This window comes from Brassica oleracea, chromosome C7 (genome assembly GCF_000695525.1).
Source record: "Brassica oleracea var. oleracea cultivar TO1000 chromosome C7, BOL, whole genome shotgun sequence".
Lineage (NCBI taxonomy): Eukaryota > Viridiplantae > Streptophyta > Magnoliopsida > Brassicales > Brassicaceae > Brassica > Brassica oleracea.
Window position 1 is genome coordinate 25,268,072 of NC_027754.1, and position 26,484 is coordinate 25,294,555.

General features: G+C 32.7%; 2 protein-coding genes and 1 pseudogene across 2 annotated transcripts; 1 reads left to right on the forward strand and 2 right to left on the reverse strand.

Annotated features, from left to right (window-relative positions):
• Positions 1-2,394: 2,394 nt before the first annotated feature.
• On the reverse strand, positions 2,395-5,897 carry LOC106305650 (annotated as a pseudogene).
• Positions 5,898-18,064: 12,167 nt separating this feature from the next.
• LOC106301296 (ureidoglycolate hydrolase) lies at positions 18,065-20,879 on the forward strand. The gene is made up of 12 exons (XM_013737661.1): positions 18,065-18,412; positions 18,487-18,572; positions 18,653-18,727; positions 18,833-18,961; positions 19,042-19,128; positions 19,220-19,422; positions 19,507-19,609; positions 19,682-19,773; positions 19,845-19,907; positions 20,025-20,265; positions 20,467-20,507; positions 20,594-20,879. The coding sequence occupies exons 1-12, from the start codon at positions 18,179-18,181 to the stop codon at positions 20,689-20,691; spliced, it is 1,452 nt and encodes a 483-aa protein (XP_013593115.1). The 5' UTR covers positions 18,065-18,178; the 3' UTR covers positions 20,692-20,879.
• A 4,022-nt stretch (positions 20,880-24,901) lies between these two features.
• Positions 24,902-26,258, reverse strand: LOC106303989 (ureidoglycolate hydrolase-like). The gene is made up of 6 exons (XM_013740352.1): positions 26,172-26,258; positions 26,008-26,099; positions 25,874-25,936; positions 25,516-25,756; positions 25,274-25,314; positions 24,902-25,187 (listed from the first exon to the last, which is right to left on the reverse strand). The coding sequence occupies exons 1-6, from the start codon at positions 26,180-26,182 to the stop codon at positions 25,090-25,092; spliced, it is 546 nt and encodes a 181-aa protein (XP_013595806.1). The 5' UTR covers positions 26,183-26,258; the 3' UTR covers positions 24,902-25,089.
• Positions 26,259-26,484: the final 226 nt, after the last annotated feature.

A 26,484-nucleotide genomic window follows, 5' to 3' on the forward strand; every position in this document is an offset into this window, starting at 1 on the left:
GAAATGACATATATATAGAGAAATTTTCGAGTTGGGTAGTTGAAATATAACAACGATTTTACAAGGAATATTTTACAAGGAATATTTTACATGGATTTTACACAGTTTTAACATAATATTTACAACGACTTTACGACGAAATTAGGTAAGTTAAAGCGCATTGAATACACGTTTTCACCTAAATATAACGGTAACATGTTTCGTTGTAATGTCGATGTAATGATTACGACATATTTCTCATTCCACGTACATTCGTCGTAAACTTACATGGATTTTATGATGAAAACTGTTCGTCGTAAATTTACATGGCGTTTACGACGAAAGTTGGATTCCTCGTAACTTCGTTGTAAACACCATGTAAATTTACGACGAAATATTTTCGTCGTAAATCTTCGTTGTTATGGGCACGTTTTCTTGTAGTGATATATTCAGTTTCTCTCGTTTTTATTGAAAATATTGATCCAATTACATATTATTACAATATTAAAGTTAAGATTAAAAGTAGGCCTGAGCGTTCGGGTACCCGTTGGCGTTTGGATCGGGTTTTTTTTGGATTTTGGCTCTTTTTTATAACATCTCCTAGGTCCCATTCTAGTAAATTTGGAAGTACGGGTCGGGTTCAGATATAACACATAGGGTTCGGATCGGTTTTATATCGCATCATAGAACCCATAAAGTAATCATATATCATTCGGATTAGGGTTATATTGGATCGGTTCGGATATACCTAAAATAAAATCTAAAATTTAAAAGTAAAACATAAGAAATATATATTTATCTATATATAATTAAGTATTTAAGGTAATTATTTATATTTTAATTACTTATTGTTAGAACATATCAAAATAAATATGAAATTGAATTTTTGAAGTATATATTCATGTTTCATATAATTTTATTGTATATTATTTTGGACATTCGGATCGGTTTCTTCGGATATTTTTCGGATTTTTTGGTTTTTTCGGTTTTTCGGGTTCGGTTAATAACACTTCGGGTTCAGATATGTTTTGTACCACCTTACAATACCCATTCGGATATTTTTTACATTTCGGACCGGATACGGATCGGGTTTTTCGGTTCGGATTTCGGGTTACGGATATTATGTCCAGACCTAATTAAAAGTAAAACATCATTGATAACATGTCGCAAAATATAGATTATTAACTTATGTTAAATATTATATATATATATATACATATATATATATATATATATATTTAATCTTAAACAATTATATTCCTAATCTAAAATAAATTAATTTGTATTTGTACATGACAGATCATCAAAATCTCAGATGAATTTATGCTAATAATGAATTTATTCGTAAAAATAAAATCATAAATGTTATCAAAATAATATATTTAAATCAAAATAGTAAATATTATATAAACTACAAAAGAAAAAATAACTAAAAGTATTAAAAATATATGGACTCATAAAAACTAGGATTAGAACATTAAATAACAATAAAAAAATTTAAAAATAATTAACATAATGTAAATATAATCTAAGAGAATACATAGAAAATGTTTTGTAATTTATTATTTTTGTATTTTTTGTCTCACTGTTTTTAAAATCTAAATTAAAGAGAACATATAATGTTTGTTGGTAATTGTTATTTTTTTATGTTATATGAGTTGTGATTGTTAATACTATTTTCAGTGCCAGTGAATTTCTTTTTAGTTAACAAATACAAGTGTTTCATTTCAAATGCAAGCTTTCTAATTTGATTATTACTATAAAAGAATTTTGATCCAAAATTTACATCCCATAGATAAAGCTATGAAACTGAAGAACATAATTTTAATACATTGATTACCAATATGAATATTGAGCTTTATAATTTATAATACAAATTTAAAATTTGCATCTAATTTAATAACAAAATATTTTTACAAAATAAACATTAGAATTAAAAATTGTTATATATATATATTAGTCTCCACAGGGTGTTGACCACAAACTAATATTATGATATTGATTATTAAAAGGAATTTTTCTATAAAAGTTTTTGTAAACCAGTAAAAAGAGTATTTTCAACCTCGTTTTCGGTAAATCTGTGGATCTTAACGAATTCAAGAAGATATTGATTTTTAGGGTATATTATACTAAATAAAAATCTTTATATTTATTTTAGCTACCGATAAATCAGATAGTATCAGGCTGTTTTGGTTTTTTAATCAAAATTTAATTTTAGAATCATAGAAATTTTGTTCGTGAAAAGTAAAAATATAGTTTACAAGAAAATTGTTGGAGATCCTCCCTTCGATCTTTATGATGATGACGGTTGGATCAGTGGCAGAGCCAGAAAAAATATGGACGTAGGTCATAAAGAAATTCTTAACTGTAGTGAAGCATAAATGTTATCGAAAAAATATTACAATGCACTAAAACTTAAAGATGTACTCTACGCTCACACATATCTTGGAATATCTTTATCACTGTCTCATTTGTCACTCTCTCAAGCACTTTGTTCCCAATAAAACAAACTACAAAATTACTTAAGAACTTCAGTTTTATTATTCTCACTAAAAGAATAAACTTTAGCAACAAAATTCTCCCATCTTTCATCCCTAAGCTTCTGTAACTGTCGTTTCGCAGATCCAACCAATGAGACAGCATTCAAGATCTCTTGATCTCTTTTCTGTAGAGCCTTTACTTTAGCATCAACTGGAGATAATACACAAAATCAAATGTGTGAAAATATTTGAGGAGACCAAATGCTTGTTGTCTTTTGCTGCCGTCCATGCCTTCAGTTTGGATATGTTCAAGAACTTCAATAATACAGTCAAACATCTCACCAAGACGCAACAAAGTTCTGTAATGTGATCCCCAACAAGTATTTCCAGGCCATTTAAGAGAAAGGTCTTGATTCAGCCCAATTCATGTCATAATAGTACCCTTACTGATCCCCTCTTCCATTCGCTTGCGATTACTTTCAGTGAGTATAAGCTTTCTCTTGCAAGAAACTCCAACCGCATTCAATAGAACATGAACCATATAAAAAAATTCTCCAACTTCAACATGTTTCTTTGCAACCGCCACGACAACTAACTAAAGTTTATGGGAAATGCAGTGAACATAATATGCAGATCTACACATTTAGTAGACTGACCTTGTCTCATCAAATCTTCACATTTATAATTAGTTTTCACAATATCACTTTGCTTACGTAAAGCATGGTTGGTAGACTGACCTTGTCTCATCAAATCTTCACATTTATTTTTAGCATCATTGTGAAAACTAGAATGATCTCCCACATGCTTACTGAAATTATCAACCTTATTCCAGCTAGCCCCGTTGATACAAAAGTATCACTCCCACCTTGTTTTCGAGCTTGACCTCTGAACAAGTAACAAAACAAGCAAAAAGCCTTTTCTTGTTCTACACTATACTCTAACCAATCAGGATACTGGTCAAACTATTGTGGATTAATACGTCGCCATACATTCCCTATTGTTTTTTGTTTAAAAGTATGACCATGAGGTTGACAAGGTCCTCTAATCAAATATTTGCGCCATACCTCATTTATTTTATTATGATCATACTCTTGAATTCTCTTTCCCTTAGCTGGATGACTTGGAATATCATCCATACTGATCCTCGGTGGTGGAGTTTTTCTTTTTATCACAAATCGATCCATTGCTTTTGATAATACCTACATAAATAAAATAAAACGAAATACAGTTTTTTCATCAGAATAACAAAATGTATAATAATGGTATGATAAGTACATCAAACTTTTGAAACAATCCTAGCCTAATCTAATCCTCTTCTACATCAAACTGTTTCATTCATAAGCTTTACAACAATCCCAGCGTAATCTAGTCTTTGTCTACATCCCACTAAAGCTAAAAAGGGTTTAATTCTCTAATCTTTCTAGTTTATTACTTTCTAAATTAAATTAAAAAATCTAGAACATCTCAATGTAACAATGAATTTAGAATTTAGAGAAGAAAACATATTCATAAAGTTAAAAGACATAAAATAATTACCTTGACTTTAAAACCAAATTGGATCAGGTTTCAATAGAGGTTCATGAGTCACGAAAGGTAAAAATAAAAGCACAAGAAGAAACTAAATAATTAGGTTTTTAGTATTAGTATAACAATGATAATTAGGTTTATTTATTTTAATGGGCTTAGTTTATTTTTATTTTGTAATGGTTTATATCTTTTATTGGGCAACTAATTAATTTGTATAGTTTCCTATTGGATTAAACTTGTTCGATTATATTAATGGGCAGTGGCGGAGCCAGGAAAAATATGGATGTGGATCATAAAAAATTTCTTATCAAAAAAATATTACAATGTACTAAAACTTAAATATGTACTCTACGATCATTCATATATTGGAATGAATCTCTTTATTACTGTCTCATTTGTCACTGTCTCAAGCACTTGTTTCTCAATAAAACAAACTAGACAATCACTTAATAATTCGTCACCGATACAGTTACGTGAAGTCGTCTTCACAATGTTCATTGCAGAGAAGCACCTTTCTACACTTGCAGTCGCAACAGGAAGAATCAAACATAGCTTCAAAAGACGATAAACCAAAGGATGATAAATATGTTTCCTTGTATCCACCAATAGACGAGCAAGATCACCAAGGCTTTCTAGATTGGTACGCCTTTCATCTTTTTGCACATTGTCAAGGTAGATGTCAAGTTGCTGTTGAAGAGATCTTCACTCCATAGAACTAAAATCATCTTGATAAAGCTCAGCCAATCTTTTCAACAATGTCGTGTCAAACTGACGAAAAGAATCTATAAGACTTAGGGACTCCATGCAAACAAGTAGTTCAGAATGCACCTTATCAAAACGATCATTAAACTCTTCAAGTTGCATATCTAAGACGGTTTAATTAAAAACAATCCACCCTATAATGATGCAAGTTGGTGATGCCAGTTTTTTTCCTTGGCCTGCTTGAATCTAACAAACTCTTCCTCCATATTATGAACTTCAGTTTTATTATTCTCACTAAAAGAATAAACTTTAGCCACACAAAATTCTCCCATGCTTCGTCCCTAAGCTTCTGTAACTGTCGTTTCGCAGATACAACAAATGAAACAGCATTCAAGATCTCTTGTTATCATTTCTGTAGAGCTTTTGAGAAGTTACTAGTGAGTCCCATGATAACAAGCATCAACTGGAGATAAAACACAAAATCACATGTGTGAAAATATTTGAAGAGACAAATGCTTGTTGTCTTTTGCTGCCGTCCATGCCTTCAGTTTGGATATGTTCAAGAACTTAAATAATACAGTGAAACATCTCACCAAGACGCAACAAAGTCTTGTAATGTAATCCCCAACAAGTATTTCAAGGTCATTTAAGATGAAGGTCTTGATCCATTCTATTGCGATTACTTTCAGTGAGTATAAGCTTTCTCTTGCAAGAAGCTGCAACCGCATTCAATAGAACATGAACCATATCAAAAAATTCTCCAACTTCAACATGTTTCTTTGCATCTGCCACGACAACCAACTGAAGTTTATGAGCAAAGCAGAGAACATAATATGCAGATCTACTTTCTTTCAAAATCAGTGATCTTACACCATAGAATTCTCCTTTCATATTGCTTGCTCCATCACAACCTTGCCCTCTTACGTTTTTCAAACTCAATCTACGTTTCGCAAATAAAGCATCAATATAATACTTCAGAGTCACAGAAGATGTCTCTTTAACATGACTAATGCTGACAAATCTTTCTTTTACCAGCCCAAATTTATCAAAGAAACGGAAAACCACAGCCATTTGCTATTTATCTGAGAAATCAACAGATTCATATACCAGCAAGCCAAAGACATCATTATCACTTTCCTGGATAACAGACTTGGTTACTTATTCTGAAAAGCAATGTGCAATGTCTTTTTGGATTGGAGGAGATGTCATCTGATTATTTTTAGGAGAATTGTGCAGTACAACTTATTTTACAGCCTCATTATGTCCGGCTGTATACTTCAAAAGCTCTAAGAAATTGCCTTTGTTTGTTGACTCTTCTTTCTCATCATGAGCACGAAAAGATAAACCCTAAATGTTATAAGTGTCTAGAAACATCAATCAAAGCACCCAAGCGGATTCGATAATCAGTTTTCACAATATCAGTTTGCTTATGTAAAGCATGTTTGATAGACTCACCTTGTCTCATCAAATCTTCACATTTATTTTTAGCATCATTGTGAAAACTATAATGATCTCCCACATGCTTACTGAAACTATCAACCTTGTTCCATCTAGAAAACCCGTTGATAAAAAGTATCACTCCCACCTTGTTTTCCCGCTTGAACTCTGAACAAGTAACAAAACAAGCAAAAAGCCTTTTCTTGTTCTACACTATAGTCTAACCAATCAGGAAACTGGTCAAACCATTGTGGATTAAAACGTCGTCATACATTTCCTATTGATTTTTGTTTAAAAGTATGACTGCGAGGTTGACAAGGTCCTCTAGTCACATATTTGTCGTAGCTCGTCTATTTGATTATGATCATACTCTTGAATTATCTTTCGCTTAGCTGGATCACATGGCAAATCATCCATGCTGTTCCTCGGTGGTGGAGTTTTTCTTTTTATCACAAATCGGTCCATTGCTTTTGATAATAACAACATAAATAAAATAAAAGGAACCACAGTTTTTTTTATTAGAATAACAAAATGTATAATAATGATATGATACGTACATCAAACTTTTGAAACAATCCTAGCCTAATCTATTCCTCCTCTACATCAGACTGTTTCATTCACAAGCTTTAAAACAATCCTAGCGTAATCTAATCTTCGTCTACATCCCACTAAAGCTAAAAAAGGTTTATAATTCTCTAATCTCTATAGCTTTTACTTTCTAAATTTAATCACAAAATCTAGAACTCTCAATGTAACATGCAATGAATTTAGAATTTAGAGAAGAAAACCTATTCGTAAAGTTAAAAGACATCAAATAATTACCTTGACTTTAAAACCAAATTGGATCAGGTTTCAATAGAGGTTCATGGGTCACGACATGGAAAAATAAAAGTAGAAGAAGAAACTAAATAATTAGGTTTTTAGTATTAGTATAAGAATGATAATTGGGTTTATTTATATTAATGGGCTTAGTTTATTTTTATTTTGCAATGGGTTATATCCTTTATTGGGCTAGTAATTAATTTATATCGTTTGCTATTGGATTAAACTTGTTCAATTAGATTAAGAGAAATTCTTGGGTTCACCCATAGAGTCAACCTCTAGGTTCACCATCTAATAGTATTTGAGTATTTGATATTTGATATTTTTTGAAAAAGGAAATAAAATTGAATATCCAAATTAGATTATATTTTTTAAATAAAATAATAAAAATACATAAAAATAGTTACAAAAAATAAATTAATTAATATTGTTAAGTCTTCAGCAAAATACTAAATCTAATACCCTAAATCCTAAATCCTAAACCCTAAACCCTAAACCCTAAACGTTAAACCTTTAACTTTGGATAAACACTAAACCGTTGGAAAATCTTAAACCCGAAATCATACATTAAAACCTAAATTTTCATAACCCTAAACCCTAAATCCTAATCACTAAACCCTAAACCCTTGGGTAAACTCTGAACCCTTGGATAAATCATAAACTCTAGGGTTTAATTTTAAATATTTTTGATTTAGTGTTTATAATTTATCCAAAGGTTCAGGGTTTATCCAAGGGTTTAGTGTTTAGTGATTAGGGTTTAGGGTTTAGTTTTATTAAGATTTAGTTTTTAACGTATGATTTAGGGTTTAAAATTTTCCAATGGTTTACGGTTTATCCAAGATTTAAAGTTTATAATTTAGGGTTTAGGGTTTAGGATTAAGGGTATAGGATTTAGTATTTTGCTAACGATTTAACAATATTTATTTATTTATTTTTTGTAACTATTTTTATGTATTTTTATTATTTTATTTTAAAAATATAATCGTATTTGGAAATTCAATATTGTTTCTTTTTTTAAAAGATATCAAATATCAAATACTCAAATACTATTGGTTAGTGAATCTAGAGGTTCACACTAGGGGTGAACCCAAAAATTTCTCTTAGATTAATGGGGGTCAATCAAAATAACGGACTATGGTCAATTTAAAATATTTAACAAATGTTACATTATTTTTTCCAAATTTCACATGGATTATTTGAAGACCATGCTAATGCACTGCCTCCGCCACTGCCTAAAATGTTGTATGCAGTATTCACATATGCGTGAGCACTAGGTCCAAGAGATCTAGGTTGCTTGTTGCATGCTAGATGATATTAGCTTATGATTTTTGTTTGTTGTATTACTAGGTAATTTTTCCGTGTTCATGCACGGATATAAATATTTCTAAAGTAAATATACTATAATAATTGATTGCTATTTACTTTTAATTTTAACTTAATTTTTAATTTATATGCATCATTTATATTAATAATATTATATTACTTTAATTATACACTATATTTTGATCCGCGCTTAAAAGCGCAAGATTAATATTCGGTTGAAAATTGTGTTTATGTAATAAAAATATTTTTTTCATACTTTATATATTTTTAAACTTTTTATATAATCTACGTTAAAGTTATTTATATGATTTTTTTTTTAAATTAGACTAAAATTTTGAAGATTTCATATAATTTTGACCGCACGTTTATTTATTTAACCCGTTTGTTTAACTTATTTTACTTTGATTTTATTTTTAATAGTATAATTTAAAACAAACTATTATATATTTTAACCTGTTTTTTTTTAACATTTTGTGTCTATTATATAATAAATTGAAACACAAGCAATACAAAAGAGCATGGTGAGTACCAGCAGGACTCCAAAGCCACAAAACAAAGAAACATAAAAAAATAAAGGAAAACACACCCCAGCTCCCCACTGCAAAACCATCCGAGGTGAGAGTGACATGATGCAGGTCTGACAAGCATGATGTGTTCCAACAAACCAAATTAGTAATTATCATACGCTCCAACCTCATCTTCAAGAATCATCGGTAGCAACCAACCAGGTCCATCCTTCGCAATATAAGAAGTATAGCGATGATCTCTTGTAACACTAAGAGCGATGGCATCGGCGCATCGGTTAGCCTCTTTGTGAACATAAGCTATAGACCACAGCCTGAGCAAGGAGAGCTTCTCTCTAATAGCTCCAATCAGACCACTCAAATGAGGAAAATTTTCAGGATTTAAAACTGCTTCTCCCGCCAAGTAAGAAGTAGATTCAAAACCCACCTTTTCATACCTCATTGTTGAGAGACTTTCTACGGCCCAGTAGAAACACAATAGCTCCGCCTCCAGTGGCGATGGTACAATAGAGTATGAGCGGCGACTGTGAGCCAAAGATACTCCATAATGGTTCCTTGTCAACCAAGCTACTCCACAGTTACGGCTTGCATCAATCCAGGACGATCCAATATTACACTTGATGAAACTTGGACACGGCTTCTGCCAGCCCGCAAGAGAAGCTACTCCCGACATCTGGTTAATGACTTCCTTGTCAGGTACGTTAGCAGCCCGCCAAGCTTCAGCATCTAGTTGAATTTTCTCCCATATCTCCTCTGCCCCTGAGATAACTTGTTCAAAAACACATTTATTCCTCGATTTCCATAGATGCCATAGAATCCATGGAAATACCAAGCGATTTTTCTCCTCTAGACGACTCTTCTTGCTAGTCTCAAGCAGATGATGAAAATTGAGAAATACTGAGTTGCGTGCAAAACCTGCAGGTGGAATAGGAAACCCTGATATTCTCCACACTTCTTTGGCAATAGGGCAGTGAAACAGAACATGGCTAATGGTCTCTGGCTGTGCAATACACATCTTACAAGTGGCGTAAATGTTTATTCCCCGAGTCCCAAGCCTCTATGATACTGCTAATGCTCCAGCTAGTGCCCGCCACATAAAATGTCTGATTTTAGGTAATGTCTTTACCTTCCACAGGTTTGACCACAGCTTTGTCTCAATATGAGGTAAGGTCGGAACAGTCATCGGGTTCTCAATCGTGTGAAGGAGGTTCAAAATCTTATAGCCGCTTTGAGAATCATAGGTCCCACTCCTGCTGCAACCCCAAACCACTGCATCAGATCGTTGCAAGTTTGTTTTCATTCCCAGGATGTGGTTAGCATCTTCCTCCACAAATAGATGACGGATCCTCTCCGCGTCCCAAGTACCATATCTCTCATCTTCCTCCATATTTTAACCTGTTTTGTATTGATAATTTTTTATGTTTTAAACATTTTTCTATAATTTTTGTTAAATGTATTTATATTTTAATACTACCTATCAATTTTTTTTGAGTATGTCATATTTTTCTATAATTTATGTTTTAATACTACCTATCAATTGTTTTTGAGTATGTCATATTTTGTGTCAAATTTAAATCTAGAAAATATTAATGAATAATTAAATGTCATAAAATAATATTAAAATTATTTAAGATGGTTAGATTGTTATATAAATCATTTCGGATGGTTATAATGGTTTGGTATACAAACTTAGAATGGTATACTTTGTTGTGATAGTTTTTGTTATTGGTTACATTTAAGATGTGCATATTGTGTATGAGAGATTTTCAGATAGGAAAACACATATATTTCTCATAAAATTAGTATTGTGTAATTTGGTTATGATGGCTAGCATCGGATTGGTTGAAACTTAGAATAGAGTATGTGTTGGTTTGATAATTTTGCAATGTGTGGATTAATAGATGTGTCAATGGCACATGTAAGATTGTGTGGTATGAACTAATGGAATCCATATGTAGACCCACTTATGAGTTGATGGCGATGGGGCATGTGATTGGTGATTAACTAAATAACATAGGGGTTGATCGGTAGTTGATGTAAGCGTTGTCCACGGCCCTATTTATTTCTAAAGCACAAAATTCAGAGCAATCAAGCTTTAAATTTTTTTTTGAAACCACAGCTCTAGAAATAACCTACAGCTGTACAAGTGCTCTGCAGAGCCAAATATCCAAAGCAATTTTTTAGTGCTTTCATAAAATTCTACAGCAATAAAAATTTAAAGTCACAGCAAAAAATCTACAGATTTTTTTCTACATCAAAAATTTTAAAGGTACAGCCATTACCAATCAGACCCATAGACAAAAGCATAACTAATTCAACTGATTACGACATTAATTTGTTGGATACAGAAATATTGTAGGAGTAATATTAGGAAAGATCATATTTTAATAATATTGATAAATTTTGACTGATTAAGGTAAATATTAAATATTAAGTTTCTAGTAAATAGGTCCAACGACCTTTCATAAGTAGATTTTTTAAGAATCATTCCCTTTTAATAGTATATATATGATTTTATATATCTTATATCTAATCGATTTTGTTGTTTTTACAGTCGATTTAGTTATCATTTGGGTAAACTAGATTGCATCTCTAAATTCAACTGTAATATTATTTATTCTAAATATATTAAAATTTTGATTAATTTCTTATTTGCATTTAGGTGGTTGTTGTCTTAGATATGTAAATATATTTTATGAAGATTATGTATAACTTAAGACATATTGTGTTTAGAATGAAATAAAAAAAACTAATGTGTTTGATTCTAAATTACATAAATTAATATAACGATAATATTCAGAAGTTTCATACATATATATAAATTTTACGAAAGAACTAAATTGTATTTTACTTTCATTTTTAATATGTTTTGAATTATCCTATGATTTATATTTATAAAATAAATTAGTTGTTTTATAAAATTATATATTCTTATCGTAGTTAAATCTATGATTTTAGATATAAGTTGGATTAGTCGAGTCACTCATGTTGTGAGTATATTGAGTTACATATATTCTTTCAAATTCAAAATGAAGTATAATTACTTTTTATTATAATTAAGTCAAATCAAATAAATTATATTTATCGTTTAAATGTGCATGTATTTTCATAATATTTATCAAATTATATGTTGATGTTCTCAAAAAATATTAGAAAATAAAGCAATGTTCAATAGGAAGTTACATGTATAAGTAGCTGATACATTTTTAGAAGCTCGTGAATACATATCAATATTTACAATAATTAAAATATTTTATAAATTCTAAATAACTTTTGCCTTTGATTTATTGAATGGAATCTGAAATTTATTTTAAATAATCTTGAAAATGAGAATTCAGATTTGCTTTGGTATTTTGATTATGGTTATATCAAGTTCCACAAACATAAAAATAAAAAAATTAAAAGAAAATTTAATATTAAGAAAATAAATAACTTTAATAATGACAAAATATAATATATCTACCTCATTAAACTATTTTGTAACTATTTTATCAAATGATGTTTATTTTTAAAATTTATTTTGAGTTTTTTAATATCTCTTAAAAATAAACAGTAAACAAAATTGTGATTGTATTTGAAAATAATATTATATAAGTGAAATATAATTTATCGACATTTTTTTGCTGTAATTGAAAGATGTTATAGTCAACTAAATATATGAAAAAATAAATAAAACACTTCAATAATACAAATCCTAAACTATTTTTTGTCAATTAAACATATATAAGTTTATGTTACTTAATTATTTTATGTAATCATCTAAGAAAATAGATTGGTATATAAAAATATTTATATTACTTTTAAAAAAATTTATTGCTTAAAATTAGGTTTTAAAAGAGATAATATTTTTTTTCTAATATCAAGATTATTTGTGTAAATTATTTTTAATGAAATCACATTATATACAAATTTATATTTTTCATCTAAGAAAATATAGATATAAAGAAAGTATTTTATTACTTCAAAAGTATATTTTATGTTATTTAAAATATTTTTTAAATGTAATACTACTATTTTGTGAAATTTCCTTGTTTTTTTAAGAAATCATATTATATATACATATATTTTCGTTTTTCAATTCATTTTTTTTTTACTTTATAAAAAAAATTCTTTTTTTCTTATATGTATATGTTTTTGGAAAATTTTAAAAAGAAAACTAAATAAAATAGATAATAGTATTTTAAATGTAATATTTTAATTCATTAAGGGTATCAGTGTAATCAACTATCGTGGGAGTTAATGTGAGAGCGACACATAAGAAACTGATTTCTGAAATAATAATATTATATAGATGTGGTTTGAGATGAGTTCTTAGGTTTCTAAAACCTAACCTCATTGAGTATTTCAATACTTACCCCTATTTTTGCAGGTACCTGCGAGGAAGTGCAAAATTGGATTCCGAGCGGTTTCATCTTCTGCCAATAGAGTTTTTTTTTTTTTAAATAGAGATGGGTTTACTTTATCGTATTTCAGTTTTATGATAGTTAAGACTTGGTTTAAGTTAGTATAAAACTTTGGTTTTAAAATAAATGAAGCGTTAGTTGGAAGTGACATAAGTATATCATGGTCAGAATGAAGAGTTTTGACACCATAGGTGGACACGGTTATTGAATCAAACACTTTAAGAACAAATCAATCTTATATTGCTTTAGAAAATCTTTCAAAACTAAAGCTCTCAAACTTGTAAGTTATGCCACATTTTGGCATCTCCTTATATAGTGAAATATAATTCCTAAACTAATGTTTAGATAACTTCTAAACATTATCAACTTTCTTTTTTCCTAATTCATATCTCATTAAAAAAGTGATAACTTGATTCTCAAGTTATTTCAAGTTTGATCAGACATTCTCCCTCTTAAACTTGAAATCACTATTCGATACTTTTTAAATCCCAATAAGATATCTCATCTCCTTGAATTTGATTCTTCAAGCGCTTTTTTTAGAATGTCGGCTTTTTGTTCCTTTCCGGCTACATACTCCACGTCCACAAGACCATCTTCTACTCACTCTCTTATGAAATGATACCTTGTATGTATGTGTTTGATGCATCCATGAAATACCGGGCTTTTAATCAGAGCTATGACTGACTTGTTATCAACTAGGATCACCAGCCTTTTGCATGCCTCACCACTGACCGGTGTATCACAAACCCTTCGGGTTGTGTAACGCAGACTTCTTCTTTTAGTTATCCACTGAGAAAAGCGGTCTTGACATCAAGATGTTGCAACTCCCAACCCTTTGAAGCCGACAAAGCAATAATGATTCTAACTGATTCTATAAGAGCTACGTGGGAAAATATTTCATCAAAGTCTATCCCATGTTTTTGCACATATCCTTTTGTCAAAAACCTTGATTTTTATTTGTTTATGCTACTGTCAGATTTATTCTTTATTTTGAAGACCCACTTCAAACCAACTGGTTTGCACCCAGCCGGAAAATCAACCAAACTCCATGTAATGTTCTTTATTATGGAGAATATTTCATCTTCGCATGCCTTTCTCCATACTCTCCAATCTTTTGCTTTATTATAGTCCCATGGTTCTTCGTTTACTAACATCAAAACATGATTAGCTTCTAAGTCAGCAAGCAAGACGTAATCTTCAAGGTACCTCGGCTTTTTACTTTGCCGTTTTGATCTTCTTAAAGCAAGCGATTGACTAGATAAATCATCTTCTCCTTCGTGTGGAGTATCTTCATCCTCGATGACCGGCTCGTCATCGGTATTATTCTTGATTTCTTCTTCTTTAGTTTCCCTTATGTTATCTTCTCCACCATCAAATGTTAAGCTTATCATTCCAGGTCCTGTATTGCTCTCTTTCCCCGGATTATTCCACTTCCAATTCTTATTTTCATCAAATATCATGTCTCTACTCACTACTATCTTTCAGCTTGTTGGGTCAAGTAGTCGATATGCCTTGGATCCTGGTTCCATACCCAAGTGCGCCAAGGTTCATGATCTATCGTCCAACTTCCTCAGATGTGGTGTAACGACTTTTGCGTATCCTATACAACCGAACACGCGCAGGTGCTCAACATTGGGTTGTCTTCGTTTAAACACCTCGTAAGGATTTTCTGACTTTAGCATTCGTGTTGAGACCTGATTGATGAGATAGGTAGTGTGTCGTACCGCTTCTCCACACAAATAGTTAGGAACATCGATATGCTTTAGTATACTCCGAGTCATCTCCATTAGTGTCATGTTATTCTCTCAATTACTCCTCAACAGAAGAGTAAGGTTCTGTTAAGTGTCGCTTGATGCCGTAGTTGTCACAGTATAACTAAAATTCTTGAGACATGAATTGTCTAGTTCAAAACTTTGTGATGGTAGTTCATGTCTCTTGTTCGACCAAAGCCTAAACCTTTTGAACTTTGTGAAAGCTTCACTTTTTTCTTTCACGAGTATGAACCACATATACCGAGAATGATCGTCAATCAACACAAAAAAATATTTGTTTTTGGTGCGGCCGTTGAATGTGAGATGGGTCCACAGAGATCCCCATGTATTAGATCAAGTATTCTTGTTGCACGGTATGAAGTTGCTTCCTCATTTGCTTTCCAAGCAGACACGAGGTACATCTCTCTTTGTGAAGCATGATGTTGGGTATACCAACAACTAACTCCATGTTCACCATCGTCTTCATAGATTCAATACCGATATATGCCCAAGTCGAGCGTGCCATCTTGTTGAATCACTTAGGTGCATGACCTGTAGACACTTAGTGTTTTATATTTCCATAACTACTTTGTATAAGCGATTTCTGGATCTTCTTGCTCTCTCTAGTAGTTTTCCATATCGATCATATAGCATCGTCTTTCTTCATACGGACATCGCACCCTGACTATGTGGCTTGTCCAAGGCTTATAATATTGCTTCTAATGTCAGGTATGAAGTAGACATCCGTTAGGACCTTACGTTCACCGAGTTTAGTCGTAAGGACTATTGAACCCTTTCCGCTTATGTCTATGTGAGAGTCATCGCCGATCCTTACCTTTCCTGTTACTCTCTCATCAATCTTACGAAAGCAACCGATGTTTCCAGTCATATGGTTACTAGCCCCATTGTCTAGATACCATATATTGTCTCCATCTAACCCTGTCTCAAATTTTCTTGTTGTGACATGTCTCTCATTGAGATATATTACCTCATGCATCATTAGTTCATCAGCTTCTTAGGCCCCGCCTTCCTAGTTCTCGTGTGCTTCTTGAAGCTTAAGCAACCTATATTGGCAGACGGAGACATAGTGTTCTGTTTTAGCACACCAGAAGCATACGATCGTTAATTTATCTCTCTCTTGTTTGTATCCTCCGTAGCGACCTCGGCCTCTTCCACGATTGAAGAACTGTCCACCCTCTTCCTCTGCCTGACTCGGACCTTTGGTATGCTTGCAAGTCAGCATTAGCATACACAAGCTTACTTTGATAATTTCCTTTATCTTCTTCCCCGTCGTATATTCTTTCCTCGTACGCTTTCAACCTTCGCACAATGTCTTCAAAGCTAGTTTTATTGAGATCGAGGACTTGTTCAAGTGCTACTTTTATGTGTATGTATTTCTTTTTTGGTAGACTGTTAAGAAATTTCTTAACAAGATTTGGCTCCTCTATACGTTCGCCTAAGGCGGCTGATTTTGTAGACAATTCCAAAAGTTTGCCGACAAAACTATCAATTGTCTCGGTATCTTTCATATTCATTCTGTTAAATCAGTCATTAGAGTTTGTAATCTAGCTTCTTTGACTCTATAAGCTCCCATATGTCTTATTTTTATAGCTTCCCATACTGCTTTTTCAGTTTCAAGATTTCCAACCTGTAGTATTAACGATTCCGGTTTGTATTGGAAGAGAAGAGCTCGAGCCATATCATTCTTCACTCCTTCGTCTTCTCATGGATCAATGGTCTCCCAGTGGCAAATTAAGTAAGGGAAGACTAGGTGCATATGCACCCACTAGTTTCTTGTATTTTCATATTTTTCTAAGGCAAAGTTACATAATAGTTAGATAATCGTGAAAAACTTATATTGGTGCACCCATTAACTATTTTTCTTTATCTCATGCCCCCACTGTAATTAACTTCTAGCTTCGCCCCTGTGGTCTCCCCTACTTTGTGAACCTTTAACGCCACTTTCATCTGCATTGTCCATACGGTATAGCTAGTGTCATTCAGTAATGGACACTGTATAGTCGAAGGACTGCTTCCCTTCGTATTGCTTGTTGCCAACAACTATCTCACACATGTTGCTTCATCTTGTAACGGCTTCGTTCATTTACGGTTTGTAAAGTAACGTTACCTGTGTCTTGCAAGGGTGTTTAGTTCAATAGAATTCTCTGATACCAATTATTGAATTAAACACTATAAGAACAAATCAATCTTGTATTGCTTTAGAAAATCTCTCTAAACTAAAGGTCTCAAACTTTTAAGTTATGCCAGTTCTTGGCATCTCCTTTCATAGTGAACTATAATTCCTAAACACATTAGATATCTAATGTTTAGATAATTCCTAAACATTATATTTTTTTCTTTTTCCTAATCCATATCTTGGTATGAAAGAGATATCTTGCGCCTCAAGTTTTTCCAAGTTTGATCCAACAACGGTGGCTTGCCTTTCATGGCGCTCCGAATTGTTGTGGGAGGCTGATGTTACATTTAAGCTCCAAGATTTGAAATATCGCTTAGTCTTCCCTTCCTCCTTACATTTAAGCTCCAACAAAGTGAACTGGACTGTGGGCAAGGCAGGGGATTTTCATCAATACATATGACCGGGAGGAGATGTCAAAGCTGGTACACTGAGTTATATATGGTATAGAATTACACACAAAGACTTGGCTTGCAGCTTGGAGAATGTCGAACTGGGTGGTAGACAACGAGTTTTACGTCTTTGTCTCGTTCAGGTAGGAAATGAAACTGCTCTATTTAGGACTAGATTTGTTAACATGTAGGATCCAACCAATTGGGCTTTTTCAAGATGATGAAACGGGCGTCTATGTGAACAGTCAAGAAATGATTGATATAAAATCCTGAAACGGTCGATGAGGACAAATCGTAGAGAGTACAGGCAAATGGTCTTTTATTTAGAGGAAGGGACCAAAACTTTCGACTGAAACAATTAACCCCCTAGAAAAAGATTCCTAGACATACAATAAACTTAAATGTATCCATAAGATATAATATATTTCACATGAGATAGGGACAAAGAGGTATAGGGTACAAACAAAACACTGTGTCAGATTCCCACTGAGTTTGATTATTATCGGTTAAACAATTTGGAGAATGTTGATACCAAATTAATTTTTAGGTTAATTAATTAAATTCTCCAAAAGACAGATGCCAAACTAAGAACTCTGAATAATGCGTTAGTCCCGTCTCAGAATCAAACACTGAAGAAAAGAAAAATGGAATCTTTAGAATCGAAGACTCGCTTCTGCTCTGTTGCTCTTCTGCTTCTTCTTATCTCCCTTCTCTGGTCTCAACTACCTTCAAGCTCAGCTCAACAACAACATGAACCAAACCCAACGATTAGAACAATGGAGGATTTCTCCGGATACCCAATCCACGAACCGGGTCAATTCGGCTCCATCAATCTCGCTTCTTCACTCTCCGTTGATGCTCCAGGACTTCAAGAACAGGTTCTTTCAATCTTTTGAAGTGTTCTTTAAATAGAAGAAGGGTGGATTAATAGATGTTGTTCGGTTTTGATTAGATAGAAGAGCTCTCTAGTTTCTCTGATGCTCCTTCTCCATCGGTCACGAGAGTTCTCTACACTGACAAAGATGTCTCGGCACGAAGGTATGTAAATATGCATCACCAAAGGATTGATTTTGTTATTCAGTCTGAAGTTGAGTTTCTTTCTTGGTTGATATTTGAAGGTATGTGAAGAATTTGATGACACTTGCTGGACTCTCTGTTAGAGAGGATGCTGTTGGTAACATATTTGGCAAATGGTTTGTCTCTCTCTCTCTCTCTCTTAGTTGTTGAAAGATGATTCCTTTATTATTTTGGTTAGTTTTTGATTGTGGTGTGTTGTTTTTATTCCTCTTTTAACTTAGGGATGGTTCAGAGCCAAGTCTTCCTGCTGTAGCCACTGGTTCTCACATCGACGCTATTCCATATTCAGGGAAGTATGATGGCGTTGTTGGTGTTTTGGGTGCCATTGAAGCTATCAATGTGTTGAAAAGGTATGAATCATCTTAAATTTAATGCAAGCAAAACTCCCCCCAGGTGGTTTTTAGATGATCTTTTTGTTGTTATCTTAAAGGTCGGGGTTTAAACCGAAGAGGTCTTTGGAGATAATCATGTTCACATCTGAAGAACCTACCCGATTTGGGATCAGTTGTTTAGGAAGGTACTCTTTAGTTTTTATCTTTTATTCTCTGAGCAAAACACAGATTTTGATGCCTTTTGTCTTTACTTGTAAATGTTCCTGAATGATACAGCCGCTTACTCGCTGGAAGCAAAGAACTTGCAGAAGCATTAAAGACTACAGTTGTTGATGGACAGAATGTGTCCTTTATAGAGGCAGCTAAATCAGCTGGGTACGCAGAAGATGAACACTTTTCGAGTGTGTTCTTGAAGAAAGGAAGCTACTTTGCTTTTATAGAGTTGCATATCGAACAAGGACCTATTCTCGAAGATGAAGGTGCCATTTTATCCATACAAAACAAGTTTTTGCTTTTGTCTGTCTGCTTACTAATAACCAATATCATATACTATCTGACCTCAGGTTTAGATATCGGTGTAGTAACCGCTATTGCTGCCCCAGCAAGTTTGAAGGTGGAATTTGAAGGCAATGGAGGTCACGCCGGTGCTGTGCTTATGCCATATAGGTGACTTATATTATAAGATATAAGCCATCTGGTTAAACCACTAATTAAATCTACAAATGACTATTTCTTCAGAAATGATGCCGGGCTTGCGGCTGCAGAGTTAGCTCTTGCTGTGGAGAAACATGTGTTAGAATCAGAATCAATAGATACTGTAGGAACTGTTGGTAAGTTTTGCCTCACTGATGATTCCACAAGAACTTATTCACAAGATGAATGAACCGTTGCGGTTTTTAAGGTATTCTGGAGCTACATCCTGGAGCAATCAACAGCATTCCAAGCAAATCTCATCTTGAAATCGGTATGGATTCCATGTTTCCTTCACACTATTAATAGAGAAACTCTGTTACAAATACATGCTTTGTGTACGCCTTTGAAGAAGCTGAGGGTATAGTTCTTGTCTTCTGTTCTTTTGAAGATACAAGAGATATTGATGAAGCGAGAAGAAACACCGTGATCAAGAAGATACAGGAATCTGCCAACACGATTGCTCGAAAACGAAAGGTGAAGCTAACAGAATTCAAGATTGTAAATCAAGATCCACCGGCTCTCTCAGACAAGCTAGTAATCAAGAAAATGGCAGAGGCAAGCACAGAGCTAAACTTATCACACAAGATGATGATAAGCCGAGCTTATCATGATTCTCTCTTCATGGCAAGGTACTACCAAAATCTCCATGTTTCATGTTTGGAATAACAACTTTAAACTTGTCAAATTGAGCACTATCAACCATAACAACTCATAACATTAAAATAATTTAAATTGGAACACTTATAGACCCTTTTGTCAAATCACCAGTCTACTTTCACTGTTCTTTCTTAAGAGTGACGTTGAACTTTGTTGTATTTTGCTGTTTCCAGGATATCTCCAATGGGTATGATATTCATCCCGTGCTACAAAGGTATACACGTGAATCAATAAGTCCGTGATCTTAATCGGATCAGCGTTGCCATTAATATTGTTTTTGGTTGTGTGCTTTTCTTGCAGGATATAGCCATAAACCTGAAGAATATTCATCTCCTGAAGACATGTCTAATGGAGTTAAGGTACTTTCCCTCACACTGGCCAAGCTCTCTTTGGACTGATGCAAAACCCTCATTTCCATCCAGAAAAGCTTTGCATATTCTGTACCTGTTTCTTCTGTCTTTGTGCTTCAAATGTATTGACACTCTAAAGAAAATTCAATAAATGTTGTGGCTATCACTTATCAAGTTCTCTGTCACTGTTGTTATATAATATTTCTGTTACAGTTAATGATGTGACGTTTGTAGAAGATGACACAAGTTGTGAATGTTAGTTAGCTCTAAAATTGTGATAGGGATCTAATTTTTCTGCAGCTAATGAATGGTTGTCAAAAGAGACATTTTCTCTTCCTTTTTTCTTTTACTTTCTGACTTTAAAACAGAAAAAAGTCTAAAAGTTGAATGTGATTGTGTAAATAGGACGTCTTTATTTCATACCAAACTTGTCAGCTTACAGTTCTGGTCTTAAAGATAATGCTGGTGTATAGTTAGAGATCATACATGTATCTTGAATCTTAGGTATACCGAACTTACTCGTGCATTCTGTACATCTGAAATTGGAATATTCACTCAAAAATTTGTGCTTCCATTTGTCACATTTGTCTAAGAGTAACAAATTAATTTATTAAAAGATTATGATAAAAAAATAAAAATTTTAGTTTCCCAACATATCATATACTTTTTTGAAATGGTCATGTTTATTATGTTACATGGAAACGGAAGCGGATACGTGGAAGCGGAAGCGTTGAAACGAGATTTTGAAAAAAATTAGGAAGCGGATACATGTTGGAATCGTATCCATATATATATATATATATACATACATATATAAGATTTAAAAAAAAAATCTAGAACTAAAAATTATATTAATTAAATTTAAAATAAAACATTTATTCATTTATAATAATTTTGAAATGATTTCATATTAAAACTGTGAAAATACACATAAATTAATTTAAAATAAATCATTGTATTAATTATTTTTAATACTTTATAGTTAATTGACATAATATATTTGAATATATGATTACTTAAATAAAAAATTCAATGCATAAAGGTAATTTATAGTATTAATTTTAATTTTTGTATATTTCTATTCTCTCTATTCAATACTACTAAAATTTGGATTTTATATAAATTAAAACTATAATTTTATATTTTTATTGATATAAGACATTGTGTTTTTTTTTCTAAAGAATTGAAGCTTGATTCCAAAACGGAATCATAAACTTCCAACGTGTTTTTAAAGAGAATATTTTAGAAGTATTTTGGAAGCGAGATTATGTAAGCTTCCGCAAGGTTCTGATTCCGATTCCGGTTCCGAAGCTGGAAGCGGACGTCCGATGAAGCTTCCGTGCAGAGTACTCTTTCTATAAATATCAATTCAATGGTTTTGAGAAGAATAAAAATGGTAAAAGAAACCATCCTCCAGCCCTTTCGCAGAATATAAAGGGCCCATCCTAGAATAAATAAAATGCATGGCCGTTTAGTTTCTCTAACTTCTCTCTAATCTTCTTTTCTCTCTCTGAGCCAAAAGTTCAGGTGGATGATGCTTGGCTCGAGACCATTCAATATGATCATTGTGATGATGATGATGATGATGATAATGATAATGATAATGATGTCGGACCAGGCTTCATTCCCCTCAACTTACACGTTTTGCGTCTCAATCTTCAGCACCAAGCGTTAAATTCATAACCTAATCTCCGGTAAGCCAAGAAAGTAAGTATATAAAATCCTACAAACACCCATGTACACTGTATATATACATATGTATATAATCATCATCATCAAGAAAGTATATTAAACCCAAACACAACACATGTACAATTTATATATATATCATCATCATCAATTCTTAATCATAAAAGTAATTAATGGTTTCTTCGAGTATATCAATTTGTTTAGCATATTCATATCTGGTTGACTGGTTCCTTAGTTTTTTTGTTGAATAGTGTTTACTAACAAATAAATTTATTTTCTCACACACACCGAAAGAATATAAACAATTTTCTTTTGATAATGATATATATTCGAGTACTGATGATGGTAAGTATATTAATACAGTAATAGTATATAGGCAGTTGATAGCATGTGACTATATGGTTGATACACTACAAGAAAACAGCGGTATTCTGACGGACATTCCGACGGAAAATGAAATCCTCGGAATATCCCGAGTAATTTCCTCGGAAATTCTGAGGAAACATAAAATTGGGTTTCCTCGGAATTTCCTCGGAATATACCGACGGAATTCCGAGGAAATATCAATCCGTCGGAATATTCCGAGGAAATTCCGAGGAAACCCAATTTTATGTTTCCTCAGAATTTCCGAGGAAATTACTCGGGATATTCCGAGGATTTCATTTTCCGTCGGAATGTCCGTCAGAATACCGCTGTTTTCTTGTAGTGTATCAACCATATAGTCACATGCTATCAACTGCCTATATACTATTACTGTATTAATATACTTACCATCATCAGTACTCGAATATATATCATTATCAAAAGAAAATTGTTTATATTCTTTCGGTGTGTGTGAGAAAATAAATTTATTTGTTAGTAAACACTATTCAACAAAAAAACTAAGGAACCAGTCAACCAGATATGAATATGCTAAACAAATTGATATACTCGAAGAAACCATTAATTACTTTTATGATTAAGAATTGATGATGATGATATATATATAAATTGTACATGTGTTGTGTTTGGGTTTAATATACTTTCTTGATGATGATGATTATATACATATGTATATATACAGTGTACATGGGTGTTTGTAGGATTTTATATACTTACTTTCTTGGCTTACCGGAGATTAGGTTATGAATTTAACGCTTGGTGCTGAAGATTGAGACGCAAAACGTGTAAGTTGAGGGGAATGAAGCCTGGTCCGACATCATTATCATTATCATTATCATCATCATCATCATCATCACAATGATCATATTGAATGGTCTCGAGCCAAGCATCATCCACCTGAACTTTTGGCTCAGAGAGAGAAAAGAAGATTAGAGAGAAGTTAGAGAAACTAAACGGCCATGCATTTTATTTATTCTAGGATGGGCCCTTTATATTCTGCGAAAGGGCTGGAGGATGGTTTCTTTTACCATTTTTATTCTTCTCAAAACCATTGAATTGATATTTATAGAAAGAGTACTCTGCACGGAAGCTTCATCGGACGTCCGCTTCCAGCTTCGGAACCGGAATCGGAATCAGAACCTTGCGGAAGCTTACATAATCTCGCTTCCAAAATACTTCTAAAATATTCTCTTTAAAAACACGTTGGAAGTTTATGATTCCGTTTTGGAATCAAGCTTCAATTCTTTAGAAAAAAAAACACAATGTCTTATATCAATAAAAATATAAAATTATAGTTTTAATTTATATAAAATCCAAATTTTAGTAGTATTGAATAGAGAGAATAGAAATATACAAAAATTAAAATTAATACTATAAATTACCTTTATGCATTGAATTTTTTATTTAAGTAATCATATATTCAAATATATTATGTCAATTAACTATAAAGTATTAAAAATAATTAATACAATGATTTATTTTAAATTAATTTATGTGTATTTTCACAGTTTTAATATGAAATCATTTCAAAATTATTATAAATGAATAAATGTTTTATTTTAAATTTAATTAATATAATTTTTAGTTCTAGATTTTTTTTTTAAATCTTATATATGTATGTATATATATATATATATATGGATACGATTCCAACATGTATCCGCTTCCTAATTTTTTTCAAAATCTCGTTTCAACGCTTCCGCTTCCACGTATCCGCTTCCGTTTCCATGTAACATAATAAACATGACCATTTCAAAAAAGTATATGATATGTTGGGAAACTAAAATTTTTATTTTTTTATCATAATCTTTTAATAAATTAATTTGTTACTCTTAGACAAATGTGACAAATGGAAGCACAAATTTTTGAGTGAATATTCCAATTTCAGATGTACAGAATGCACGAGTAAGTTCGGTATACCTAAGATTCAAGATACATGTATGATCTCTAACTATACACCAGCATTATCTTTAAGACCAGAACTGTAAGCTGACAAGTTTGGTATGAAATAAAGACGTCCTATTTACACAATCACATTCAACTTTTAGACTTTTTTCTGTTTTAAAGTCAGAAAGTAAAAGAAAAAAGGAAGAGAAAATGTCTCTTTTGACAACCATTCATTAGCTGCAGAAAAATTAGATCCCTATCACAATTTTAGAGCTAACTAACATTCACAACTTGTGTCATCTTCTACAAACGTCACATCATTAACTGTAACAGAAATATTATATAACAACAGTGACAGAGAACTTGATAAGTGATAGCCACAACATTTATTGAATTTTCTTTAGAGTGTCAATACATTTGAAGCACAAAGACAGAAGAAACAGGTACAGAATATGCAAAGCTTTTCTGGATGGAAATGAGGGTTTTGCATCAGTCCAAAGAGAGCTTGGCCAGTGTGAGGGAAAGTACCTTAACTCCATTAGACATGTCTTCAGGAGATGAATATTCTTCAGGTTTATGGCTATATCCTGCAAGAAAAGCACACAACCAAAAACAATATTAATGGCAACGCTGATCCGATTAAGATCACGGACTTATTGATTCACGTGTATACCTTTGTAGCACGGGATGAATATCATACCCATTGGAGATATCCTGGAAACAGCAAAATACAACAAAGTTCAACGTCACTCTTAAGAAAGAACAGTGAAAGTAGACTGGTGATTTGACAAAAGGGTCTATAAGTGTTCCAATTTAAATTATTTTAATGTTATGAGTTGTTATGGTTGATAGTGCTCAATTTGACAAGTTTAAAGTTGTTATTCCAAACATGAAACATGGAGATTTTGGTAGTACCTTGCCATGAAGAGAGAATCATGATAAGCTCGGCTTATCATCATCTTGTGTGATAAGTTTAGCTCTGTGCTTGCCTCTGCCATTTTCTTGATTACTAGCTTGTCTGAGAGAGCCGGTGGATCTTGATTTACAATCTTGAATTCTGTTAGCTTCACCTTTCGTTTTCGAGCAATCGTGTTGGCAGATTCCTGTATCTTCTTGATCACGGTGTTTCTTCTCGCTTCATCAATATCTCTTGTATCTTCAAAAGAACAGAAGACAAGAACTATACCCTCAGCTTCTTCAAAGGCGTACACAAAGCATGTATTTGTAACAGAGTTTCTCTATTAATAGTGTGAAGGAAACATGGAATCCATACCGATTTCAAGATGAGATTTGCTTGGAATGCTGTTGATTGCTCCAGGATGTAGCTCCAGAATACCTTAAAAACCGCAACGGTTCATTCATCTTGTGAATAAGTTCTTGTGGAATCATCAGTGAGGCAAAACTTACCAACAGTTCCTACAGTATCTATTGATTCTGATTCTAACACATGTTTCTCCACAGCAAGAGCTAACTCTGCAGCCGCAAGCCCGGCATCATTTCTGAAGAAATAGTCATTTGTAGATTTAATTAGTGGTTTAACCAGATGGCTTATATCTTATAATATAAGTCACCTATATGGCATAAGCACAGCACCGGCGTGACCTCCATTGCCTTCAAATTCCACCTTCAAACTTGCTGGGGCAGCAATAGCGGTTACTACACCGGATGTCCGAGGAAAGAAGAATTCCGAGGAATTATTTTCGACGACTTGTTTCGTCGGTATGTCGTCGGAATAACGATATTCCGACGAAATTCCGATGATTTTTTCCCTCAGAATCCTTGCTGTTTTCTTGTAGTGATAGTGTTATGCTTTATTTCATGAGCAATGTGAAGCGTGATCAGTTCATTAAAAATATCGTGAAGCGTGATCAGTTCATTAAAAAT

Bases quoted from the DNA above. Each gene is read 5' to 3' on its own strand.
- LOC106303989 (XM_013740352.1), bottom strand. The intron at 25,937-26,007 runs GTAAGTTTTGCC...GCGGTTTTTAAG, and splicing joins AGATACTGTAGGAACTGTTG to GTATTCTGGAGCTACATCCT. The intron at 25,315-25,515 runs GTACTACCAAAA...TGCTGTTTCCAG, and splicing joins GATTCTCTCTTCATGGCAAG to GATATCTCCAATGGGTATGA.
- LOC106301296 (XM_013737661.1), top strand. From the start codon at position 18,179: ATGGAATCTTTAGAATCGAAGACTCGCTTCTGCTCTGTTGCTCTTCTG. The intron at 18,728-18,832 runs GTTTGTCTCTCT...CTTTTAACTTAG, and splicing joins GGTAACATATTTGGCAAATG to GGATGGTTCAGAGCCAAGTC. The intron at 19,774-19,844 runs GTAAGTTTTGCC...GCGGTTTTTAAG, and splicing joins AGATACTGTAGGAACTGTTG to GTATTCTGGAGCTACATCCT.